At 37.4% G+C, this 23,211-nt stretch overlaps 1 protein-coding gene across 1 annotated transcript in view; it reads left to right on the top strand.

The window, feature by feature from the left end:
• The window catches only part of sptbn4a (spectrin, beta, non-erythrocytic 4a), a 28,572-nt gene that overhangs the window by 1,750 nt on the left and 3,611 nt on the right, over positions 1–23,211 (top strand). The window contains exons 3-18 of the mRNA XM_051895106.1: positions 7,484–7,780; positions 7,860–8,063; positions 10,874–10,963; positions 11,971–12,249; positions 12,994–13,124; positions 13,955–14,159; positions 14,516–14,761; positions 14,864–14,998; positions 16,580–16,824; positions 16,986–17,124; positions 18,168–18,252; positions 18,345–18,535; positions 18,633–19,597; positions 20,297–20,357; positions 21,347–21,600; positions 22,352–22,522. Coding sequence (XP_051751066.1) covers positions 7,484–7,780; positions 7,860–8,063; positions 10,874–10,963; positions 11,971–12,249; positions 12,994–13,124; positions 13,955–14,159; positions 14,516–14,761; positions 14,864–14,998; positions 16,580–16,824; positions 16,986–17,124; positions 18,168–18,252; positions 18,345–18,535; positions 18,633–19,597; positions 20,297–20,357; positions 21,347–21,600; positions 22,352–22,522 — 3,698 coding nt within the window. The remainder of the gene's footprint in view (positions 1–7,483; positions 7,781–7,859; positions 8,064–10,873; positions 10,964–11,970; positions 12,250–12,993; positions 13,125–13,954; positions 14,160–14,515; positions 14,762–14,863; positions 14,999–16,579; positions 16,825–16,985; positions 17,125–18,167; positions 18,253–18,344; positions 18,536–18,632; positions 19,598–20,296; positions 20,358–21,346; positions 21,601–22,351; positions 22,523–23,211) is intronic.

Genomic DNA, 23,211 nt, shown 5'->3' with positions numbered 1-23,211 from the left:
TGAATACAGAGCCTAGAGGGATTGTGGATAAAAATCAGATTGTATGAGAAAGACTTGGTTGTGTTAAAGAGTTGAAAGATTTATTAAGGATAGATTCGGGATTTGCTAAGATTGGTTTGAGGACATTGAGGATCTGTTGAGGAAATATTTAGGAATTAATTGAATATTTAGGAATGAATTGAGGAAAGATTCGGTATTGTGGATAGGTCAAGGACAGATTCAGCATTGGTTGTGGATTAGTTGAGCTTTGATTGAGGATATATTGAGAAAAGATTATTTGATTCAAGATGAGCTGAGGACAGCACAATTTTTTGAAGGGCGTTTTCTCACCTTTATTATAGAAAATGTCTTATTCTTAAAATTAACAGTTATCCTCATTTCATACTGTAAATTCTAACGTTGTGATGCTTACATTCACTTAAGCATTTCACATTGACAGCAACTGTTCATTGTGTCAAGCTGAAGCTGAAAAAACCTTGGTGGTGTACACGAGAAGAAGCTTTGGTGGTGATAATGGTCATGGAAAGCTTGATAGTGGAAATGAAAAGCAGTAGTGGATAGACAAGGCCGGTGGAAAAGAAGGATCCTCTGCTGTCCTTAATACCATGATGCAACCACACTGTCTTCACATCTGAATGTATATTCACATCTTATTTTTAATATCAGTTGCCATTAAATGTTGTATGTTAAATTACATGCTCTGTTTCAGTTAGTCTGTGGTACTTTATGATGCCCTGCAATACAATATTTGATGACCTGTGACCAGGTGACCTGTTCTGATCTGGTACATGCTGTTCTGAAAGATTGCTTATCATGACCTGATACACAACAGGACATTCTGGTGCAGCTGATGTGTGATGGCTAGGTTTCAAATGGCACTGTAAAGTGTCTGAAATCATACAGCATCTTGTGGGATGGCAGGGACTATAATATGATTAGTATGTAAATCAGTCTAAAGGTATGATGGGTATAAGTGGGATATCTGCTGGTATTGTTGATCACAGAAATGGCAAGGAACCATGTGACATAGTGCATCGTGTGTTGCTGTATGACTGCATAGATGCTGATGTTCTTTTTTCATGCTGACAGTAGGTGAAAAGCTGACGAACAGCCTTACTGGTATGTGCTAAGTGTTTTCCAAATGATAAATTGTCGCAAAAATATGTACAAAACCAAGAGTTCGATTGAGAAAAATATGAATCCATTATCTGTTGATATGGTTTGGCAAGGTTTGGCATGCGTGTGTGTTTGTGGTAGATGTACATGCTGTGTGAACAAAGATCAAGTATGCAGTGTTGGTCAAAGCAAGGTTGTGATGGCCAGTTAATCTAAACATAAGAAGCTTCGCCACGAAGGTTTCTGTTCTGATTGAATAGTGTGTTTGTATGTGGTAAACAATCCAACTATGAACAGAAATTTCTGATGAATTTTGCTGCATTGATGATTTGCTAAATAATAATTAAAATGCCTTGTTGATTCTTCAATGTGTGCTTGTGGTGGATTTGTGCCACATGTTTAAATTACAGTACTCTGAATGGTTTATTAGATGTTGTGGGCCTGCTAACTTTCTTTTTTGGCCTTGTTTTCTCTTCTCATATTTCTTCCTTCCATTTATTACTATTGAAGTTTGCTGCTATTTACAGTTCACCAAGGAATAGATGATGTAAGATGCTAAACTCTGTAGCCTTTGGGCTAATTATTACTACTTTGTAATAATTAAGCTAATCTTTATTCAAGCTGATTTTAAATGTCACTTGTGTTTATTTTCTGATACTTCTGTGTCAGAGCTTGCCTTGAGGATCATCCCCTTTACAGGAATTATTAAAGTCAACAATCATTTTTCATGCAGCATTCAGACTGGTTTATGCCCTTAAAACATCTCTTCATGTGGCAAGAAAGACTTGTTCTGTTAATTTTTAATGTGTGGGACATAGGGCTGGGAAATATAGCTAAAAATATGACATCTAATATGACAATACTAGATTCATTTATTTATCTATATATTTATACATTAATTTTGGAAGGGCACAGAAATGGTCAGAAAGACCATAATTTCCGACATACAGTCATTTTAGCATGTAGGCCTGTACGAAATGTTTAATGCAAGAAGTTAAAAAAATAAAGGCAAGCTTTCCACTGTTTTCCACTACATCAACATAAGAACACTAATTTATTCATTTTACTTTGTAATAGCTCTGACAAAACTAACACGTTAATTTTGTGATTATTTATTTATTTATTTTCAGTTTAACGCGTTAAAAATATTTAACGCAATTAACACAGCATCAGTTTTTTCTGTCATCCTTTGGCTGCGCTACAGTATATGATCAGTGATCACACTATCATTCATTCAAGTGCCATTAAACCCTTCAATTGCGATAAGAATTCTTTGAATTCTCTTTCGTGCTTGAACGCTTTTGTCGAGTATCCTCGTAAGCACAGTCTCAAATTAGTTAAAAAGTGTTAAATGAACGTAAAGAGTTGTGAGAAAGTAGGATTTGTGTCAGATCCGTGTCACGGTAAACCGACAGCAGCCTAATAAACCTGTCATGTTAATCAACAAAAGACAGAGAAAATCACTCACTGCTCTTGACGGATTAGCTTTTTTAGCTTTAATAAGGATTAATCTATATTCAATTTAAAATTTATGCAGTGAAGACTGTACAGAGTTTGATTATTCAATTTCTGTATATTTACTTGTTAGACATATCTGAAAATCTTGAAGCACTGTTTACAAGGATACATGAGTCAAAAACAATAACTTTTTTGTGCATTTTAGCAGGGCAGGTAAAAATATGAACCTGTCCACCTGGGCCAGTAGAAAAAAAAACCTTAGTGTTGAGCTCTAATATATTAACAGCACAGCTAAATGTGACATTACTATTGGTTTATGTGAAGTATATTTTTTTTAATGCCTATTATATGTAAAAATTGATTTAAAAAATCCATTTAATAGAGGTCAGTAACTGTGATAATGGCCTTCATTCATTGTGCTTAGTAAAAAGATGCCATTAAACAAATATTTAAAATATACCATCTTTATGTTGTTTCTACATTATTTTGGAGATTAAATATGATAATATTTAATTAAAAATATTAAAAAATATATTAATTTGAAAATAAAAAGCACATTAAAATCCTCACTGTATTCTCTATGTCAATTGTTATCATTAGCAAAGTCATTGTGAATATACTGTGAATATTGAATGGGTCACCCAGCCCTAATGTGATGTGGATCAGTATCAGATCATGGGTTGGGAAAGCTAATGTCATAGTATGACATACTATCTTTAATTATAATAAATGGCATGATTCCTTCAGCTCTTGATCTTGTAAATGCCAGTGGAAATCAGTAGCTTCTTGGCTACTCTATGTGGGTGTGATTCGCATGTATCTCCAGGCCTTTTGTGAAACTTCTGATTAATGTTGTTCTGGTACTTCAGTGCCAATGTTTTCAAAGCTTTGTTCGGGTGATTTCAGTGGACCGTATCAAACATGCAAACCAATCTCATGAGTGAAATAGCTTTTTATAATCTGAATCCTGCAGTGAATTAGATTTACCAGCAGATGAAAGGGAATACTTATATATATATATATATATATATATATATGTTGAATATTCTGTGTTGCTGTGTAGAAAATTGTTTTCTGCTTCACTGAGTCAAGTCAAAGTTTTGTGTCTAAACACGTTGTGTATTTGACTTTGAATTGTCAGATGTATGCTTGTTCTATTCAGTTTGAGAAGGAGAGTCTAATTCTGCTTTCTGTGCAATCTGGAACATGCTTCCTTTTCTCTCTCTGTTCTTCAGGATTTTGTTTCAGGACTACAGCTGTGTCAGAACTCTAGCATCTATTTTACAGTTATGCAGGTCATTTTAGAATTTAGAATTCTATTCTGCATTTCTAGATGGGTCTCATTTTAATAATGAATCAATGTTTTTGAAAAATAAATAATCTAAAAGGAATATGATTGGTTTAAATAAAAAAAAAATCATATGCAGTGATTTTGATATTTTTCAGTAATATTCAACAAATCGATTGCTGTTTGAGCTGTGTGAGCTGAAGCTGAAGAGTGAATGAACAACGATAAACTGAAGCACTTTATATACATATAATAAACTTAAAGGCACAATATGTACGATTTTTTTGATTAAAATATCCAAAAACCACTAGAACAATATATTTTGTTGACTTGTGTACTTGCTGTACATTATCCCAAATATTTTCAAGAATGTTTAAATCCAGAGAAATAAGCAATTTTAACCAGGAGACGGACTGTGTCTGTGCGTCACCTATCAATGACATCATACCTGCATTACCCTTGATTTCAGGTTTTATTTTGTAGAAACCATGGAAACACCAAAGACGCTTTAATATATTATGTGTTTTATTAGACAGGTGAGCAACTGTTTGGATGGATACATTCATCGACAGAAAACTAATCATGTTATATAGCTCAACACAGTAAGTCTTATTGTTTAAATCTCGTTTTCTTGATTTACCACAAGTACCATGTTTTACCATGCCTAATATCAATCTAGCTTACTGCAGAGTGAATTAAGTGTCTCATATTAGCCACCGAGCGAACGCAGAGTAGCACTATAACAATGTTCAACACACAAATGTATCTAATATGATAAAACAGCACTGCTTTACCCCACATACGCTTGACCGGAAGAAGCGGAAGCGGCGATAATAAAAGTTCCGCTGCTCTCGAGACATGTGTCGCACTTGTCTCTCATTAGCAGTGCTCAAGCGGCCTTGTTTCTGCTCGCACAGCACTCAGCCCTGCTCTCTGCTTCATACTACAGTAATGTTAATAATCTCATCCATGCCCGAGTCCCATCCCGATTCTTTTCCACCGGCTGTAGATGTGAAGACAACACCTCCCATGATTCTGCAAAATCAAGGCTTCATCAATCTACGCCTTTGTTTCGAATAAGTGACCTCTAGCGGTGAAAATGTACATAGTTTGCCTTTGATATTATAAATTACATTTTCACAAATTAACTTGTATGTGCAAGTCAGAATTTGTAACTCCCGTTGTGAATGCGCACGTATTGAAAGCTGTGCTAAAACGGGCAACTAAAGCAAGAATCTACAACATTCTATTACAAGAATGTTCTGATTATAATGTTATGTATATGACGGATTGGCACGGCTTGTGATTAACCATATTTTCATTATCAAAGAAAAATACAGTTTTTAAAGACCACCTGACCATTGTTTTTATGATCGATCATTGCTGTCACTTTTGAGTACTTGAGTACCTGGGTACTTGTGCATATACTGAAACCAAATGTTATGATTCTTTACTAGTGTATCGTGAGCTAAAGACACAGAATTCAAGAAACATAAGATAACATTATTGTAAGCAGAACTTACAAAATTTTCTCAAATTTGTAAGTTCACAAGTTTCACATTATCCTTAATCATTTTCACTGATGGATGTCTCAGAATTTGTTCAAATCTAATCTCTTGAAAAACCACAAACTTTGTATATCAAATGTTACATCAATAAAACATTACAATCTTTTTCCTCTGTGACACCCTAGTATTTTTTTTTTTTTTTGTTCAGCTAAACTAAGATGGCTGCCAATATTTCCTGAACCTGATGGAAACGTGAGTTAACGAGGCTGTAACCTGAGAAATAATAGAAGCAATGACACCACGTCCCGCTGTGATTGGAGAACTCTTTGTCATTTTGGAAAAGATCCCGCCCCCTCCCCCACTTTTTAAGACTCTCTCAACTCATGACAGACAGGTGGCTGGACCAATCACAGGACACAATGATGTCCTTAGAGCTGACGTTAGGTATCAGTGTTGCCAAGTCCGCGGTAGCCACTTTTACACTGTTGTCGCGGGTTGTTTTTTAATGTCCGCGGGTTGAAATAAACCTAAATAACATGATATTTAGCCCCTGTAATACGAATTTTACTAGGGAAACCCTGCCAAATATGCATATTTTACCCCCTGGAACGCTATATTTACCGGGGGACCCCCCCGAAACACCATTGGGCTAGTTTTGAGTAGCAATTGGGTGGGATTTGTTGCAACCCTGGCAACCCTGTTAGGTATGTTCAACTTGAAGTGGTGCTGCGCAGACCGATCAGTGTGTGATATCAAAGTACCGTGAGAGCGATTAGAGATCAGACGGCTCTGTGTGCTTTTGAATCGCTCTCGCTGTACTTTGATGTCACGCACTGATCGGTCTGCGCAGCGCCGCTTCAAGTCGAACACACATCTTGCCTCCTTGTTTCAACCAGGCCATTCATAAGAACATATGCACATGATGTAACATATTATGCACAATAATAGACGCATTCTCACCTTTTCTCGCACACAGACACATGCACAGATTGGAACACTAGTTAAGTACTACAAATTAATGATATATTAAAAGTCATATCTAATGAAATAAAAAGAGGTCCTCACCATTTTGTGCTTCCCTGCTTATGCCCTCTTTTTCTCTGTATGTCTGTCTGTCTGTCCGTCTGACAGGCATGCCTAGCAACCAGCAATGACACCCTATCAACGCTTAGCAACCAGTCAGACCTCACCAGCAACCAGCTCAGTCACCCTAGCAATCAGCCAGATCGCCTGCAATGCTTAGCAATCAGCTAGAAAATTCTAGCAGCCAGCTAAGACACCCTAGCAATGCCTAGCAACCAGCCAGAACACCTTGGCAGCACCTAGCAACCAGCTAGAACAATCTAGCAATGCTTAGCAATAGTCAGAACTCCCCAGCAACCAGCTCAAACACCTTAGCAACCATCCAGATCACCTTAGCAACCAGCCAGAATACCTTAGCATCCAGCCAGAACCATTTATCTAGTTTTTCATTCCATATTTAAGCTCATTCTCTTCTCCTTCATCTTTTTGTTTTCCATCCAAACATCCCCTTTTTCCTGTTTCTTTCTCTGTTCCCTCTCCATCTCTTTGTTTCTCCCTGTCTTTGCGTTAATCTCTGTTTTGCTGCCTTCTCTCTCCTTCTCTCACACACTCTGCAGTACAGGGGAGCAGGCGACTTGTGCCAAAAGGAGAAATGCTGCACTGCATTATGAAACACAAACGCACAGACCTATGGACACGCACACGTGTACACACGCACACACACACACACACACACACACACACACACACACACATACACACATGCACGGCTTTGTGATGGAAAGAGGGATGTAGATCATTTTGAAAAGAGATTCAGGAGTGAAGTTAATTTCATGTGTTTTTGCAGGGAAGAACGAACCTTTAGGTACTGATGCAGAGAGAGAGAGAGTGAGTGAGTGTGAGTGTGTGTGCGTGTATATGTGTGTGTTCCCTATTTTAGGAGGCTGGACTTCAGCCATGGCTCTGAAGAGACAGATACTCTCTTTACTTTGATCTCTTTCCATCTTACACATACACACTCAGGCAAGGATGAAGGGTGAGGGTCAGAGCAGTAACAAGTCCATGGATGATGTTACATTTGTGTGTGTAGGAGGGCGAGGAGCTGATCCAGGAACAGCCAGAGTTGCGATCGGTGGTGGAGATGAAGTTGAAGGAAATCAGAGAGTGCTGGTCTCACCTGGAAAACACCACAAAAGTCAAGGCCCGCCAGCTCTTTGAAACCCAGAACCACCGCACTACCGACCTGCCTACCAACAACCTTAGTGACCTGGACCAGCATCTCAACGTCATACAGGAGCAGCCACCCACACTAGGCTCCGCCCACACCACTCAACCCACCCTCCTTCAGCCCCGCCCCACTTTTAGCCAGCAACTCCAGAGGATACAAGTGAGACCACTGAATGATATTTCTTGATTTGGGAAACAGTGTATCCATTTGTAATCTCACTTTATCTTCATTTTTTTAGTCGTTGGAAGCCCAAATGCAGCTCTATCATGGCGTTGGTGAAGTCAGGGGCAGCACTGATCACCGGAGACCAGAAGAAGAAGAGCAAGGAGGTGTGGTGGAGACCCGAATCGTGCGTCTTATTGAGCCTCTGAAGGAAAGGAGGCGGATCCTTCTTGCCTCAAAAGAAATGCACCAGGTCACCCAGGACCTGGAGGATGAGATTGTGAGTGTCTCTTTCTTTTCTCCATTTAGTTTGTGGTGCTTCCTATGGCAAGCCAACCTTCCTGTTTGATCATTGCTTATTTAAGTTTTAAAATGTGCACATATTGTGCTATGGACATGATGCATATCTCAAATTGTGCTGCTTGTTAAAGAGTGAAGTTATTACTTTTCTAAGCAATCGAAGAACTATTAAAAGGGTGAAGAAATTCCCAGCTTAATAATCAGTTACTCCCTAGAAAGTTAGCAACCAACTCAAATCCTATCAATTGCATACAGACATTCAAAAAAATTCTCAGAACAAAGGGCTGCACGCTTTAAAGGGAAAAATCTAATAGTGATTTTTCTAAAAAAAAAAATTGTTATTGCGATCTTAAATGCTTAATTTAAGTTAGTTATATTTATATATAATCACAACATTTTGGCTAAAGAGTGCAACCCTACAAACAAGCACAGCAAACTTGGCATTTAAAGGAATAGTTCAGTTTCAAATGAAAATTAGCTTTACTTGGCTTTACTCTCCCTCAAGCCATCCTAGGTGTATATGAATTTCTTCTTTCTGGGGAACACAATCGGAGCAATATTAATAAATATCCTGATGCAGCCAAGCTTTTTTTTTTTTTTCAACTTAATTTTTATTTTCCTTTTTTTTTTCTTTTGAGAACAAACTTACATACATCCCGTGTGTAACATACATCACATATGTCTGTTTTTACATTTGTTGCAGCTCCACCTAGTCACCAACCATGAACAGAAAACATATTTAACAAACATTATACAACAACAATCTTCACAGGGAATAAATAAATAAATAAACAAACAAAAATATATTTTAAAATAAATAATTAAACAATGACACCAAAATAAAAAACAATAAACAAAACTATATAAATAAATTCTTGAATCCAACCAAGGAGGGTAGGACTTTTTATTTATTCATTTTAATTATAGGTATTACTATTGCTGTGCATATATTAGTAGATTGGCCATACCTGGAAAGCCGTCAGTCCCAATCCAAAGCCATTCCTTCTAACCAGGCTGCCCATCTTACCAGGCCTGTTGCAAGAGTGTATGTTATTTTTTCCATAACATATATTTCTCTAATTAAAGATAACCATTTATTACAGGTTGGAGGCTCTCTGTGGAGCCAGTTTTTGGTGATAGCGTTTTTTGCAGCTACAAAGAGTATTTGGAGTAAATATTTTCCCTCTTTAGATTTCACCTCTTTCATATTGGCCCCAAGAATAGCCACCATGGGGTCTCTATTTAATTTTATAACAAATGTTTTCTCTGCAATATCGAATACGTCATTCCAAAAACCTGTTAGTTTAGGACAAGTCCAAAATATATGTGTGTGATTGGTCAGAGCCTCCCCACAGTCTCTCCAGCAATAAGCCGTTTGGTTAAGATTGATCTTGGATACCACTATTAATGATCTGAAAAATCGCATTGAGCATTTCCAGCTGAATTCTCTCCAATTAACCGAATTTGTTACTTTATGCAAGTCAATAAAAATATTTCTCCAGGCCTCTTCATTTATTTCCTTGTTAAACTCATTTTCCCATATGTGCCTAATATGTTCAATATTATCTTTTTTCATACCAGAGAAGGCCCGGTATAAAGTAGATACCGGTTTACCTGCCAACTCATTAAGCTGAATTCTTTTAAAATATTGTTCCACTGGTGATAATTGGTTTAGAATTTCTTTTGAATTTGGATGTTTGAGAAGAAAATTTCTTATTTGAAGATATCGGTAAAAATCAGCTCTTGGTAAACCAAACTCTAATTCCAGCTGTTCAAAGGTTTTCAATGTAGTACCAGCTAGCAGTTGATGAATAAAACATAAATTGTACAGTCTCCACCTCTGAAAACCTGAATCTAGCTGTAGGGGCATAAATTTCTTTAAACATGAGATATCTGACAGGGCAGAGTCCCCAGTTGAAAGACCAAAACTCCGCTGAACTTCTCTCCACGCTAAAAGAGTAGTCATGATCCACCTCCCTAAACGGCTATTCCAGCTTTTCTCTTCACAAAAAGGAATAGCTGACAATGGCACACATGAGCAATTGTGTAAAAAAAATTGATGTGGATGGAGGCACTTTCTTCAGCTCATTCTCGTGAACCCTGTTTACTGCCATTATAAAGCTCAGATGCGTCAGGATATTTATTAATATTTCTCCGATTGTGTTCAACAGAAAAAAGAAAGTCATATACACCTAGGATGGCTTGAGGGAGAGTAAAGCTTGGGCTAATTTTCATTTGAAAGTGAACTATTCATTTAAATGCCAAGTTTGCTGTGCTTGTTTGTAGGGTTGCACACTTTAGCCAAAAATGTTGTGATTATATATAAATACAACTATTTAGTAGTAGTAGTAGTAGTAGTAGTAATAATAATAATAATACATTTTATTATTATTATTGCTAAATAAAATATTAAAATAAGAAATATTACTATTGTAATATTTCACTGTGAAATAAAAAAATAGATTATTTAAGAAAAATATATTAATTTTATTTTACAGTATAACTGTAAAATTACAGTACTAATATTTAGGTCTGTTTTAATTTCTTCATTTTTAAATGTTAAACCACCAAGCTTGTATTTTGGTGAAAAAGCGGTTTTAATTTCAGTTTTTTATTTCGATTAATCATACAGATTATTATGCTATGCAGATCAGAACTGCATAGCAGTTCCTTGGTAACCACCCACAACGCTCTGTGAGTTTTGCATGGGCAATCACCATGCACATGTTCTTAGGAAAAATTTGTATGTACTTTTACTATACCTAAAGTCCTCAATTTTGGCTTTTGTAGTTATGGATTCAGGAACGGTTACATTTGGCCTCATCTACAGAATATGGGACCAATCTGCAGAGTGTCCAGCATTTAATCAAAAACCACGAGGTGAGAGTCACAAACCTGTTGACAGAAATGATTCTAGTACATTCTCAGACAGTTAGTAGTGTTTCTGTGATATAGAATAAAGACAGTCGTTGTAGGCTATGCTCCTTTTTTTTTTTTTTTACAATTAGTCACATTAAAACAATGTATTAAATTAACAGCTTTAGTTTTAAGCCTAAAGTCATTATAAATGCCAAAGCATGGACACTAAATTTCTATCACCTTAATCATGTTTTCATGTCATACCCATATTTTTTGGGAAAAAGTGTCCATCTAAACAATTTGAAAGGTTAGCTTTGATCGCATTAAATAAAAAGTCATTGCTGTTCTTTGCTTTGATACTTTTTGTTTTGTTTTGGGACACCAGATGCATAACTGATCTGATGTAACTTCTACACTGTACAATCATGTATGTTATTTGTACATTTACAAAATAATGTAAGAGGATATTTCCTGCCAACATTCCATAACTATAAGACTATAAAAGGGAGCAGAATAAATGAGAGGTCTGGGAATTGATTTACCTCAGTGCTGTATTGTAGGCCAACAGCCAAATAATATACAAATAGCTTTTGGAGTCTGTCAATCAATTTGGATTCATTATCAGCTTAATTTATAAAGGGCCATTCACACCAAGGATGATAACTGTAGTAATAACTATGAGTTTAAATAATCTTGATCTAATTCTATGAGAACAGGGATGCCCATACCACAGCTATAATGATAACAACACAGAGGAACGATATCATTGGAATCACTTTTTTTTTTTTCAACTGATGAAAGATAAAAAACATTGACAGCCAATCAGAATCCAGTCGACCCTACCTGTTGTTTCATACATCATTAGTCATATTGCAGATTTCTGGATATTGTTGTGGTTTAAGATTGAGGATATTTAATTTAGCTGTCCTGTGTTTGATAGCCTGGTTCTCATGGCCTCCAGTGATGAATTTTGATTGGTCGGAGAGCTTTGATTGACAGTTCACTTGTGTGTATAATTGGACATGTAGGCACTGCAGATGGAGATGCAGGCTCGGAGGGGGCGGGTCGAGGAGGTACTGGACAGGGCGGAGGCCGTTGCTGCTCTGAGGACCCCAGAGGTGGAGCTTGTGCGGGAGGGGGCGGGGCATGTGAGGCAGCTGTGGGAGGTGCTCCAGGTAGAGATGGAACGTCGCACAGTGATGCTGGATGCTGTGAGCCATGCCCAGCAGTACTATACCCAGGCAGCGAAGGCGGAGTCTTGGCTCAGTGGACAGAAACTTCAGGTCCTCAATGAGGAAAAAGGAAACGTATGTACTGTACCTAAAACTCAATCCATCTATCACTTAAATCAGGGGTTTTCAAAGTGGGGTCTGGGGACACCCAGGGGGCTGCAAGGGAGAGCTAGGGGGTCTGTGGGAATTTTTTAAAAATAATAATCGTAAAAAATATATATTTTATTTAAAAAGAAATCAAAGTTAGATTACAATAAATAAATAAATAAAAATAGCTAAACAAATATTTCATTATTATTATTTGAATTTGTAAATAAAAGAGCAAATAAATAAATAATGCATCTAACAATACAGTGCTATGAGTAAAAAAAAAGTAATAATTACCTAGAAAATCAAAAATAATATTTAGACATATTTTTCATATGAATTTTTCACAATATAATTTAGGCCTTTATATAAAACACAATAAATAAATGCCTTTAAAATTTTTGGATGGGGGACCCTTGCATGAGAATAATCATATTTTGGAGATCCATGGCTTCTAAAAGATTCAAACTTAAATCACGCTGTTTTTTCATACACCATTACTCGGGAATGTTGAGTTTATGTATTACGGTGTGTTAAAACACTGGCATGTGTATATGTGTGTTTATTAAAAGTTTTGAGAATAGAGACTATAGCAGGGTTGTAAACTGTGGTCAATACAGTGTGATCTGTTTGTCTTTCACTTTGTAAACCAAGATTTATTCTCTCTCTCTCTCTCTCTCTCTCTCTCTCTCTCTCTCTCTCTCTCTCTCTCTCCCTCCTCTTTGTCTGTAGGACGAGGCCAGCACTCTTAGGTTACTGAAAGAGCAGTTGGCCTTAGATCAAACAGTAGAGAATTATGCAGAGACAGTGGGCTCACTGTCCCAGCAGTGCCGTCGCATGCTTGAGTTGGGACATCCAGATAGGTAAATATAAATCACTTACACCAAGTCCAAATCAGGCACACCGCAACAAATCGAAAAACAAATTTTTGGCCTAACTAGCCATGACAGTGACAGGCTCTACATTTTGTCGGTTGCTTGGTTTCTATTTCTGTTTTATTTTTCGGTGTAGCCCCACCCACAGTGAAATCTGATTGGTCCAAAATTACACAACCAAAAGCTGCATTTTACAAATCAGTATATATCAATTGTTCTGATTGGCATAATCAATATTTGATTGAGCTGTCCATCAGGTTCTGTCATGCTGCATACACTACCATTCAAAAGTTTTTGGTCAGTAATACTTTTTTTTTTTTCTTCTATTGAACAAAGATGCATTAATTTTATCAAAAGTGACAATAAAGACATTTATAATGTTTCTGTTTATTAAAGAATTCTGAAAAAATATTAAGCAACGCAACTGTTTTTACCATTGATAATAATAAGAATTGTTTCTTAAGTACCAAATCAGCACATTAGAATGATTTCTGAAGGATCACTGAAGACTGGAGGAATGGTTATTGAAAATTTAGCTTTGCCATCAAGAGAATAAATTACACTTTAAAATGTATTCAAATAGAAAACAGTTTGAAATTTTAAAAAACAATTCACAATATTACTGTTTTTATTGTGTTTCTGATCAAATAAATGCTACTTTGGTGAGCATAAGAGACTTCTTTCAAAAACATGAAAAAATATAACCGACCACAAACTTTTGGACAGTAGATTTATCGATTTTATATAAATGGGGTGTGGCTCTCTCTCTTAGAATTTAACCTCTGTCTGTCTCTTTCTTTCTCTCACTTCTATCTCAGTGAGCAAATCACCAAACAGCAGGCTCACATAGACCGGCTGTATGTATCTCTGAAAGACCTGGTGGAACAGAGGAAAACAAAGCTGGAGCAGCAGTACTGGCTGTATCAGTTGAAGCGAGAAGTGGAGGCGCTGGAGAAATGGATCTCTGAGAGGGAGGCTGTCGCCAGCTCCACTGAATTAGGCCAGGACCTAGAGCATGTCACGGTATCACCAGCTTACACTTAATTCAGGGATGTAAAATACTGACTTCCAGTCAACATGAAATCAAAATTAACCCTGTTTACTTTCTAAATCACTGTATTTACTCTTCCACTAAAACAATTTTCCATTTATGCTGATGTCACTTAGGCTGGAAATAATATTAACCAATAATCAAAAAGCTGTTTAGGCAGTGTTTTAAGCTACTGTTCATAACACTGTTGATATCACAATGTTGCAGATGGGAAAAAAAGTCCTGCACTATTCTTTTTCCCCACTGAATATTCAGTTTCACTCAGAAATGTCTCAAAGCTTCTTTGAGCTCATCTCTGACATGCTTTTGTGTTGTTTAATTTTCTCAGGTTCTGCAGGGCAGCTTTACTCAGTTCTCCTCTGAGACACGTGCAGTGGGTCAGAAACAGATGGATTCTGTCAATAAGATGGTGAATGAGATGATTGACTGCAGTCACTCTGATGCCGCCACCATCGCAGAGTGGAAGGACGGACTGAATGAGTCCTGGGCGGATCTTCTGGAGCTGATGGAGACCAGAGCGCAGATGCTCGCAGCTTCGTACCAATTGCACAAGTTCTTCACTGACTGTCAGGAGGTATGCAAGCACACATACATCAATAAAGCATGTTTTTTAACACATTCACAGTTGACTGACATATTGAAGTATCATCGATGTATCTGTGTCTGTGTTTTGTAGGTGCTGGTCCAGATCGAGGGAAAGATGAGACAGCTGCCAGAGGTGAGGTCCTGTCAGGTGAGCTCGGCCAACCCTGGCACACTGCAGAGACTTCTGCACTCTTTCGAGCATTCCCTGCAGCTGCTGGTCTCGCAGGTAAGACTCACACTAACACACACTCATTCACTCAAAACAACAACACCTGTTCTGACCAGGTGCAGCAGCCGCGATAAATAAGTGTTTAGGCTGGTTCGTCCTCCTGACCCAGCAAGGGGTGGTTCCCATTTCAACCGATAAGAACAATCGGCTGAACAATACTCAGAAACACAGTTACAACTATCACACTGTGCTGAATACTTTAAAATTGGCATGAAATGGAAGTTGCAATAGTCTTTTCTTCCCTGTTGTGATGTATACATCTGAGTGAAACGGCTTCTCGAACAAGAAAAAATGTAGGGTGGGGCTTGATTTTGTCCATCGGGAATTGATTGGATCATTGATTGCGATTATTTCTCATTATCAGAGTAAGGCCTTAATCGCAGTAAGATGTTTACATGACACAAGCAGAACTCTTCACTCCAGTTTACATGCAATTTTCATTACTCTGATTATTTGCTAATAAATATGTGGTTATACCACACTCAGATAGGCATACAGTATGCATGTTACCCAGCCATTGTTTTAACCATGATGAACATCGCAATGCCGGGTTTGCCTGCACTTCCGTTGCATTCTTCGTGCCGTCTGCATGAAGATACGGAGCAGAGACTGTGCAGCAAGTCATGTTGACAGAGTTTAGCAATTTGGTGAAGAGAAAACTTCTGAATAATGTCACGGAGAATAAACACACGGCATCCGTGTACGTCCGAGCACGCGCACTTTGGTCAGAGCAGGAATAATGCGATTAAGGTGTTTACATGCCTGTATATTGCGAATAAAATTGGCGTACACCACCTAGTTTAATGCAATTATGCTTACTACGATTATGAGCTTAATCGCATTACTTTAATCGAAGTATTGCGTTTACATGAGATAAAGTCTAATCGCAATATTGCCAAAATCCCATTATAATCGCATTATGAGAGTGCATGTAAACGCACTCATTGTAGTTTGCTATTGCTGTGATCTCATGTGAGTGACAGGTTGTCCTGCCCTCGTGCCAATTAACACGTCAACGGAAAAGAGATGTCGTTTGAAGAGGGAGGGGAAAGTTATTTTGATTAAAGATTATAAGGGGACATGATTTAATGTGTGTGTGTGTATATATATATATATATATATATATATATATATATATATATATATATATATATATATATATATATATATACAGTACTGTGCAAAAGTCTTAGGCACGTCAGTATTTTCTCCGTGTGGAGCACTGGCTGTTGTCAGACTCCTTGTGTATTCAAAAATCTCACTGGATTATTAAAATTAATGGCAAAATTAATGTTTGGAAACGTAAACTGATATTTCCTACTGCCACACTACAGCAAAAGATATAAATAACTGGCTTAAAACCATTTTTGGGGGTGAAAATACTGACGTGCCTAAGACTTTTGCACAGTAGTGTGTATATATATGTATGTATATATATATATATATATATATATAATATAATATAAAGAACTTTTGGTGAATAACAAATTATCTTTTTTAGACAAAGATTTTCAGATGCTGCCTAGTGTCAGTAAATAGAGTCTCAAGTAATTTTAGTTTTTACCTTTACCCCCTCAGGTGCGCCAACTGCAAGAAAATGCAGCTCAGCTGCGTGCAATTTACGCAGGGGAGAAGGCAGATGCCATTTTGTGCCGTGAGCAGGAAGTGATGCAGGCCTGGAAAGAGCTCCTCGTTGCATGTGAGGGCAGCCGTGTGCAGGTTACCACAGTAACCGATAAGATCCAGTTCTTCGCTGTGGTGCGAGAACTGAGCATGTGGATGGATGGAATCATGGGACAGATTGGCTCGACTGATGATGCCAGGTACCAGATCAGTTATAGAACTGTCTGAATCATCCTGAATATACAGTTGTATTTAAACTAATCAAGATAGACAATGTGCATCAGGATAATGTTTGTGCATGTTTCTTGTTTGTGTCTGGGCGTGGGTTTTGGTGTTGGGTGGGTCCTTGTGTACGTGACAGGGACCTCTCTGTGCTGGAGGGCATGATGTCCCAACATCAGAATTTGAAGAGTAAGATAGATAACAAGAGCAAGAACTTTGTGCATTGCGTGGAGATGGGGAAGATGCTGCTCGCTGCACGCAACCCCGCAGCTGAAGAGGTAGACACATACTCAAACACTGAACCGTTTATGTGCACACCTTAAAACATGCAAATGCATACATGAAACCAGGGAAACTAAAGAAGTCATTAACCATTACTGTGTTTTAATCACTATGGAGTTTAAACCTTTGTAGTTAAAAAAGATGATTTGAAGAAAAAATGTACAATTTAAGAATATAATTTTTTGCCCTTTCCATAGTGCCACATAAATTGTGCATAGTATATATATGCACAGTTTATATGGACTCCCCTAGTGTTTATAAGCGTACTTTAGAGAATAGAAGAAAAAAAAATGCTGGATTTGTCAAAGTTTCATGTTCAAAGTTTCAACGTTCATGGAATCATACCTTAATAAAGGAGTTATCCAAAAATGCAAATGGCCAGGCTCATGTCTTAAAATTTGCCTTTTTAATGTTTTATGTTACAGGAGTTGATTTTTATTAAAACTTTAGTGGTACACTATCGTTCGAAAGTCTGTTATGCTCATCAAGGCTGCATTTATTTTATCAAACATACAGTCAAATTATTACAATTTAAATGAACATCTATTTGAGTATATTTTAAAATCAAATTTTTACTTGTGATGGTGAAGCTGAATTATCAGTAGCCATTACTACAGTCTACAGTGTAAAATGAGCCTTCAAAAATCATTCTAATATGCTGATTTGGTGCACAAGAAACATTTCTTATTATTATCAATGTTAAAAACAGCTCTGCTGCTAAATGTTTTTGTGGAAACTGTGATAATTCTTTTAAATAACATGTTAGAAGAATAGCATTTATTTGAAATCAAAATCTTTGGCAACAGTGTAAATGTCTTTTATGATTTTTGATCAATTGAATGCATCCTTATTAAATTTTTTTTTTTTTTTTTTCAAAAATAAATAAATTCTGACCCCACACTTTTAAACAGTAGTGTAAAGATCTAAGGATTTCATTTGCATTGCATACCCCCATTGTGTGCCCCTGCATGGAACATGGATAATTTGCCATTTGTGTTCTGCTCATAAATTATTGTAATATCTATACCCTCTTATCCAGGTAAAGGAAAAGCTAGAATATGTCATGGCAAAGCAGAAAGACTTGAATGACCGATGGGAACAGCACTGGGAGAAGCTTCAGCAAGGTCAGTGATCACTTTGTTGTAACGTCATGTCAAAGGTTTGCTAATTTGATCCTTCCTCAGAGTTATCCATAAGCTTTATTTGTGCCCTTCAGCCCAGCAGAGGCTGCAGTCTACCCAGCCGGGATTGGCAGAGCAATCCTGGCTCACAATCAAGGAACCAATCACTCCAAACACTCGTGAGGCAGGGGGCGGGACAGACGAGGTGGAGGAGCTGATTCGCCGGCATGAAGCATTCAGGAAGGCTGCAGCCACATGGAAGGACCATTTCAGCTCATTACGACAGGTCATTATGGAAACAAAGATTATATAAATAACATAAGGTGAGGAACTAAACGCTCATTGTATCTTTATTTAACTTTCTCTTTCTCTTCCATCTGCAGGCAGAGAAGATGAAGGAGGAACTGAACAAGCCACCTTCTACCTCTTCTCTCCTCAGTAGGCAGATGTTCCCTCTCTCCTGTCTTGTGCCCAGCTCCTCTTCCTCATCCTCGTCCTCCTCTCTTTTCCGTAACCCTCTTCAGGACTCACTTCTGGAGTCCAAGCCCGGGCCGGACCTCATGCACGCCACAGAACACATGGTGGCACACACACTTGCTCAGCGGCTTGGGTCCACCCTGAACCCCTACACGCCCGTTATGAATGGCTCCTCCTACCACGGGCTAAACCAGCCATCAGGGGTTGTGGCAGAGGGTCTTTCCTACCATGGGCTAAAACAACTGGGTGTTTCAGGGTTGGATAACTCTAGCTATCAGGGGTTAAACCAAGAAGTTGGTGTCTTGGGGGCGAACAGCTCCAGCTACACTGGACTAAACCAACAAGGTGTTTTAGGAGAGGACGGTTCCAGCTACCATAGCCTGAACCATTTAGGTGCTGTGGGGATGGTAGAGCCCAAAGTAGGATATGCTTGGCAGCACCTTAAAGCTGACTGCTTTCAGCCCAAAATGAACCACATTCACAAAGCTGTTCCACCTTTACTGGAGGCTCACCGAGCTCAGCTCGCCGGTGGAGGAGCAAGTGTCCCAGCTCCTCCTATGGGCCTGGACCCCTCCCTGGAGATGATCCACAGCCGTTTACAAAGAGACCCCCGTGGGAGCCGCTCTGACCCGCAGATGGATCATCTGCGGCGGGAGAGAGAATACCGGCTTGGCCGGCAGACCTCCAGCGAGCAGGAGATCCAGGCGCGACTTAACGAGCTCCCGCTGATTGTTAGGCAGGAACGCTACCGTCGAAGAATGGAGAGACAGTCGTCCAGTGAGCAGGAGGGCAGCGGTAGGCAGAGAGTACAGAAACATGACTCCAGCGATGCAGAGTCTGGGAAAGAGCCGTCTGACAAGAAACTATCTGGGTGAGTGTGTATATGTGTTTGTTAGGCTATACTTTGGACAAAATCCTCCTTTCTGTGATGTCCTTAAAGGTAAAAATAATTTATAAAAATATTTTTTTAAATTCTAAAATGCATTTGCTTTTAGAGGTGTGTCTAGGGTTTGGGTTAATGTTAAAGATCCCCACGAGGAGAGTAAAAGCTGAAATCAGCCAACAGTCTCAATGAAGCTTAATAAATATACTAATTAATGAACAGTGCTGTAATTATTAACTATTAAAATCATTTTTTGTTAATTGAAATAAAGTGGGAATAAAGTAGAATATAAATATTAGATGGAAAACAATAATTAAAAATGTTTTATTGGCATTTAACTGAAATAAAAAAGCACATAACAAAATTACAAAAAATAAACTAAAATGAATATAAAAACTGAAAATATAAAAACAAATGCTAATTCAAAATATAAATAATACTATAAAAATGCTTACAAAATAGTACAGAATAATGAAATATAGATGATTATGAAAATATAAAAATGCTGAAAGTTTGTAGTGAGGGTTATGTCTATGGTTAAGATTTAGAAACTATAATTAGCTCAATATAAAAGCATAAAAGTCAAAAGAAAGTCCCTGCCTTGAAAAAATAGCAAATCTGTGTATGTGTGTGTTCTATCTGTATATGGGTATCTGACTTCTAAGTTGGCTTTCTCATCTTTTTTAGGGAGAAGCGTTCCACTATGGCTGAGATTGTTGAGCAAGTGCAGGAGAGAGAAGCTTGCCATGTATGTGTCATGTGTCTGTACTGGATTTTATATTTGTCATAGATTTAATTCATATCATGCATCACATTCCCCATCACCATTTTAATGCTTCATGCTCCAAACAATTAGTAATACATTACATTTAAAAGTTTGGGGTTGGTAAGATTTTTTTTATTGTGTTGAAAGGTTTTTTCCAAGGCTTACAACAAGGCTGTATTTATCTGATAAAAATACAGATTCAATTTAGAATAAATGATTTCTATTTGAATATATTTTAAAATATAATTTATTCCTGTGATGGCAAACCTGCCGTTACTCCAGTCTTCAGTGTCACATGATCCTTCAGAAATCATTCTAATATGCTGATTTGGTGCTCAAGAAACATTTATTATTATAAATGTTGAAAACAGTTGTGTTGCTTGAATATTTTTGTGTAAACCGTGATACATTTTTTGGATTCAGGATTCTTTGAAAGTTCAAAACAACAGCATTTATTTAAATGGTTTTTTTTTTGTAACCGTGTAAAAGTCTTTACTGATTTATTAGATCCTTGCTGAATAAAAGTATTAATTGCTTTATAAAAGTCTTACTGACCCCAAACTGATTGGTAGTGTATGTTCAGGTGATTCTCTTTACCTTTAAATCAGTCTACACACCACTGATTTAAAGGTTTAGGATTTTTGTGCCATGTGTGTCATTCAAAGTAGAAATAAGTGTAGACTTACTGCACATAAAGTGCCTCTGAAGTATGGTTCGGTGTCTTGCTCAAGGGCACGGAGGTGATAGAGCAGAATTGTGTTAGGTAAGATTGATCTTGTGCAGACTTTGCTGTATGCAGATATAAATAAAAGTGTGATACAGTACAGTATGTACGTATATTTTTATAAGCAAAGAAAGCACTTGAATATCATGAAGTGAGAATGTCATGCAAAACACGCCTAATTTCCATATACACAGATTCAGTATCAATAAACAGTTCGTACATGCACAAAGAATATCTTCTTTTTCAGGCGAAGGGAGAGGCGTACAGACCATCCAGTAGCCTCTCTGCACCAGTGAGCCGCCTGGATCGCCCTCGAGCTCGTGACCGCCCCAAACCACGGCGAAGACCTCGTCCAAAAGAACCCGAAGAGCCACGGAGGTCCCGTTCTGCACCTGCTCAGAGCGTCCCATCCACACCTCAGCCTCCTACCCACACTGTCAATCACGAGGGCTTCTTGTACAGGAAACACGAAGAGGAGGGGAAAGAAAGAAGCCCAAACAGGTATGTTTCTTACTAGCTGCTAATGGCTAGTAACTGATTGCAGTTATGTCCTGACATAATCTCTATCTTTATTTATGAATTTTTTTCTCATCATTATAATTTTATTATGGATAATCTAAATGCTTTTCATTGCTACTGCTCATACACTAGAAATCACATTACCAAGCCATTAGCTAATTATGCTAATTTTATCCGCAAATAACACTGTGTTCAGAATAGCATGCATATTGTTAGATAGTAAACGAACACAGTATGTAATAATGCAAACATAAATTAAATTAACTGATGTACATTAAATTGTTACTGCTTGACCTACAACCTGCCACTTTTAAAAGCTAGAGGTAGATTCTGGTAAATTGTGTACACTAAGAGAGCTCTCACTGAATTTTATGAATTTAGTGTGATTTGAGCATTTACACACTGAAAATATACTACATTCAGTATAGGGTTAAATTTGTATATGGCATACTGAGGTTCATTTCCAATATGATAAATATGTAATTTGAATAGTCAAAGATTTACTATTCAAGATTGTGGGACCAAATGTATTTTTTTGAAGAATCAGTTATTTAAAACCCATATTGATCAACTGCTGTTCTGAATATTGGGGACTCAATGGTGGTCATGGCCCTGTGAATAGTATATTAGTAATGCTGTTCTGGGTGTGTTTGTCTGATAATAGCAATACTAAATGCTTTGGTAAGGCTTAATATCTCACAAAGTTATTTCTAACCTTTTACACCTGCTGCAGCAAGTCGTGGGTTAATCTGTTCTGCGTGCTCAAACAAGGGGAGATTGGTTTCTACAAGGACGCACGACACAAGACCACACCCTACAACGATGAGCCACTTCTCAACCTGGCCATCTGTGAATTTGACACTACCAACGGATACAAAAAGAAGAAGAATGTCTTTATTCTCAGGTAAAACTAACACATTGTGATCTTTAATAACTGCTGCATTGCTTGCTAATCTACAAAAAAAACAAACAAAAAAAACAATGACAAATAACCATGAAGGAAATGCACTTTCAGTAAACATTCCATTAAAGACCCCATGCTTTTTTGTGTTGATTTATTTTCTATTGAAACAGAAAGATAGGGAGCAGGACATATAGAAGGATTTACTTATTTCTTCTTATATCTTGCACTACTGTTCAAAAGTTTTTAAACAAATGAATACTTTTATTCAGCAAGGATGCATTAAATTGATTTAAAATCACAGTAAAGACATATTTTTACAAAGATTTCTATTTCAAATAAATGCTGTTCTTTTGAAATTTGTATTCTTTCTAAAGCATCTTGGGGAAACGTAGCACAGTTTCCACAAAAATATTAAGACTGTTTTCAACATTAATAATAATTTGAAATGTTACTTAAACACTCAACCAGCATTTTAGAATGATTTCTGAAGGGTTGTGTGAGAATAAAGACTGGAGGAATGACTGCTGAAAATACAGCATTTCCATCATAGGAATAAACTGAATAAATTTAAAAAATATATAATAAAATAGATCTAAAAATCTAAAGCCACAAACTCTTAACTTCATATGATCTTACCCTTTTAACACGTTTTCTATATATATATATTTGTTTCTAATGATTATTTTCAG

Source organism: Ctenopharyngodon idella, chromosome 5 (genome assembly GCF_019924925.1).
Source record: "Ctenopharyngodon idella isolate HZGC_01 chromosome 5, HZGC01, whole genome shotgun sequence".
Lineage (NCBI taxonomy): Eukaryota > Metazoa > Chordata > Actinopteri > Cypriniformes > Xenocyprididae > Ctenopharyngodon > Ctenopharyngodon idella.
This window is presented reverse-complemented; position numbering and strand designations above follow the sequence as displayed.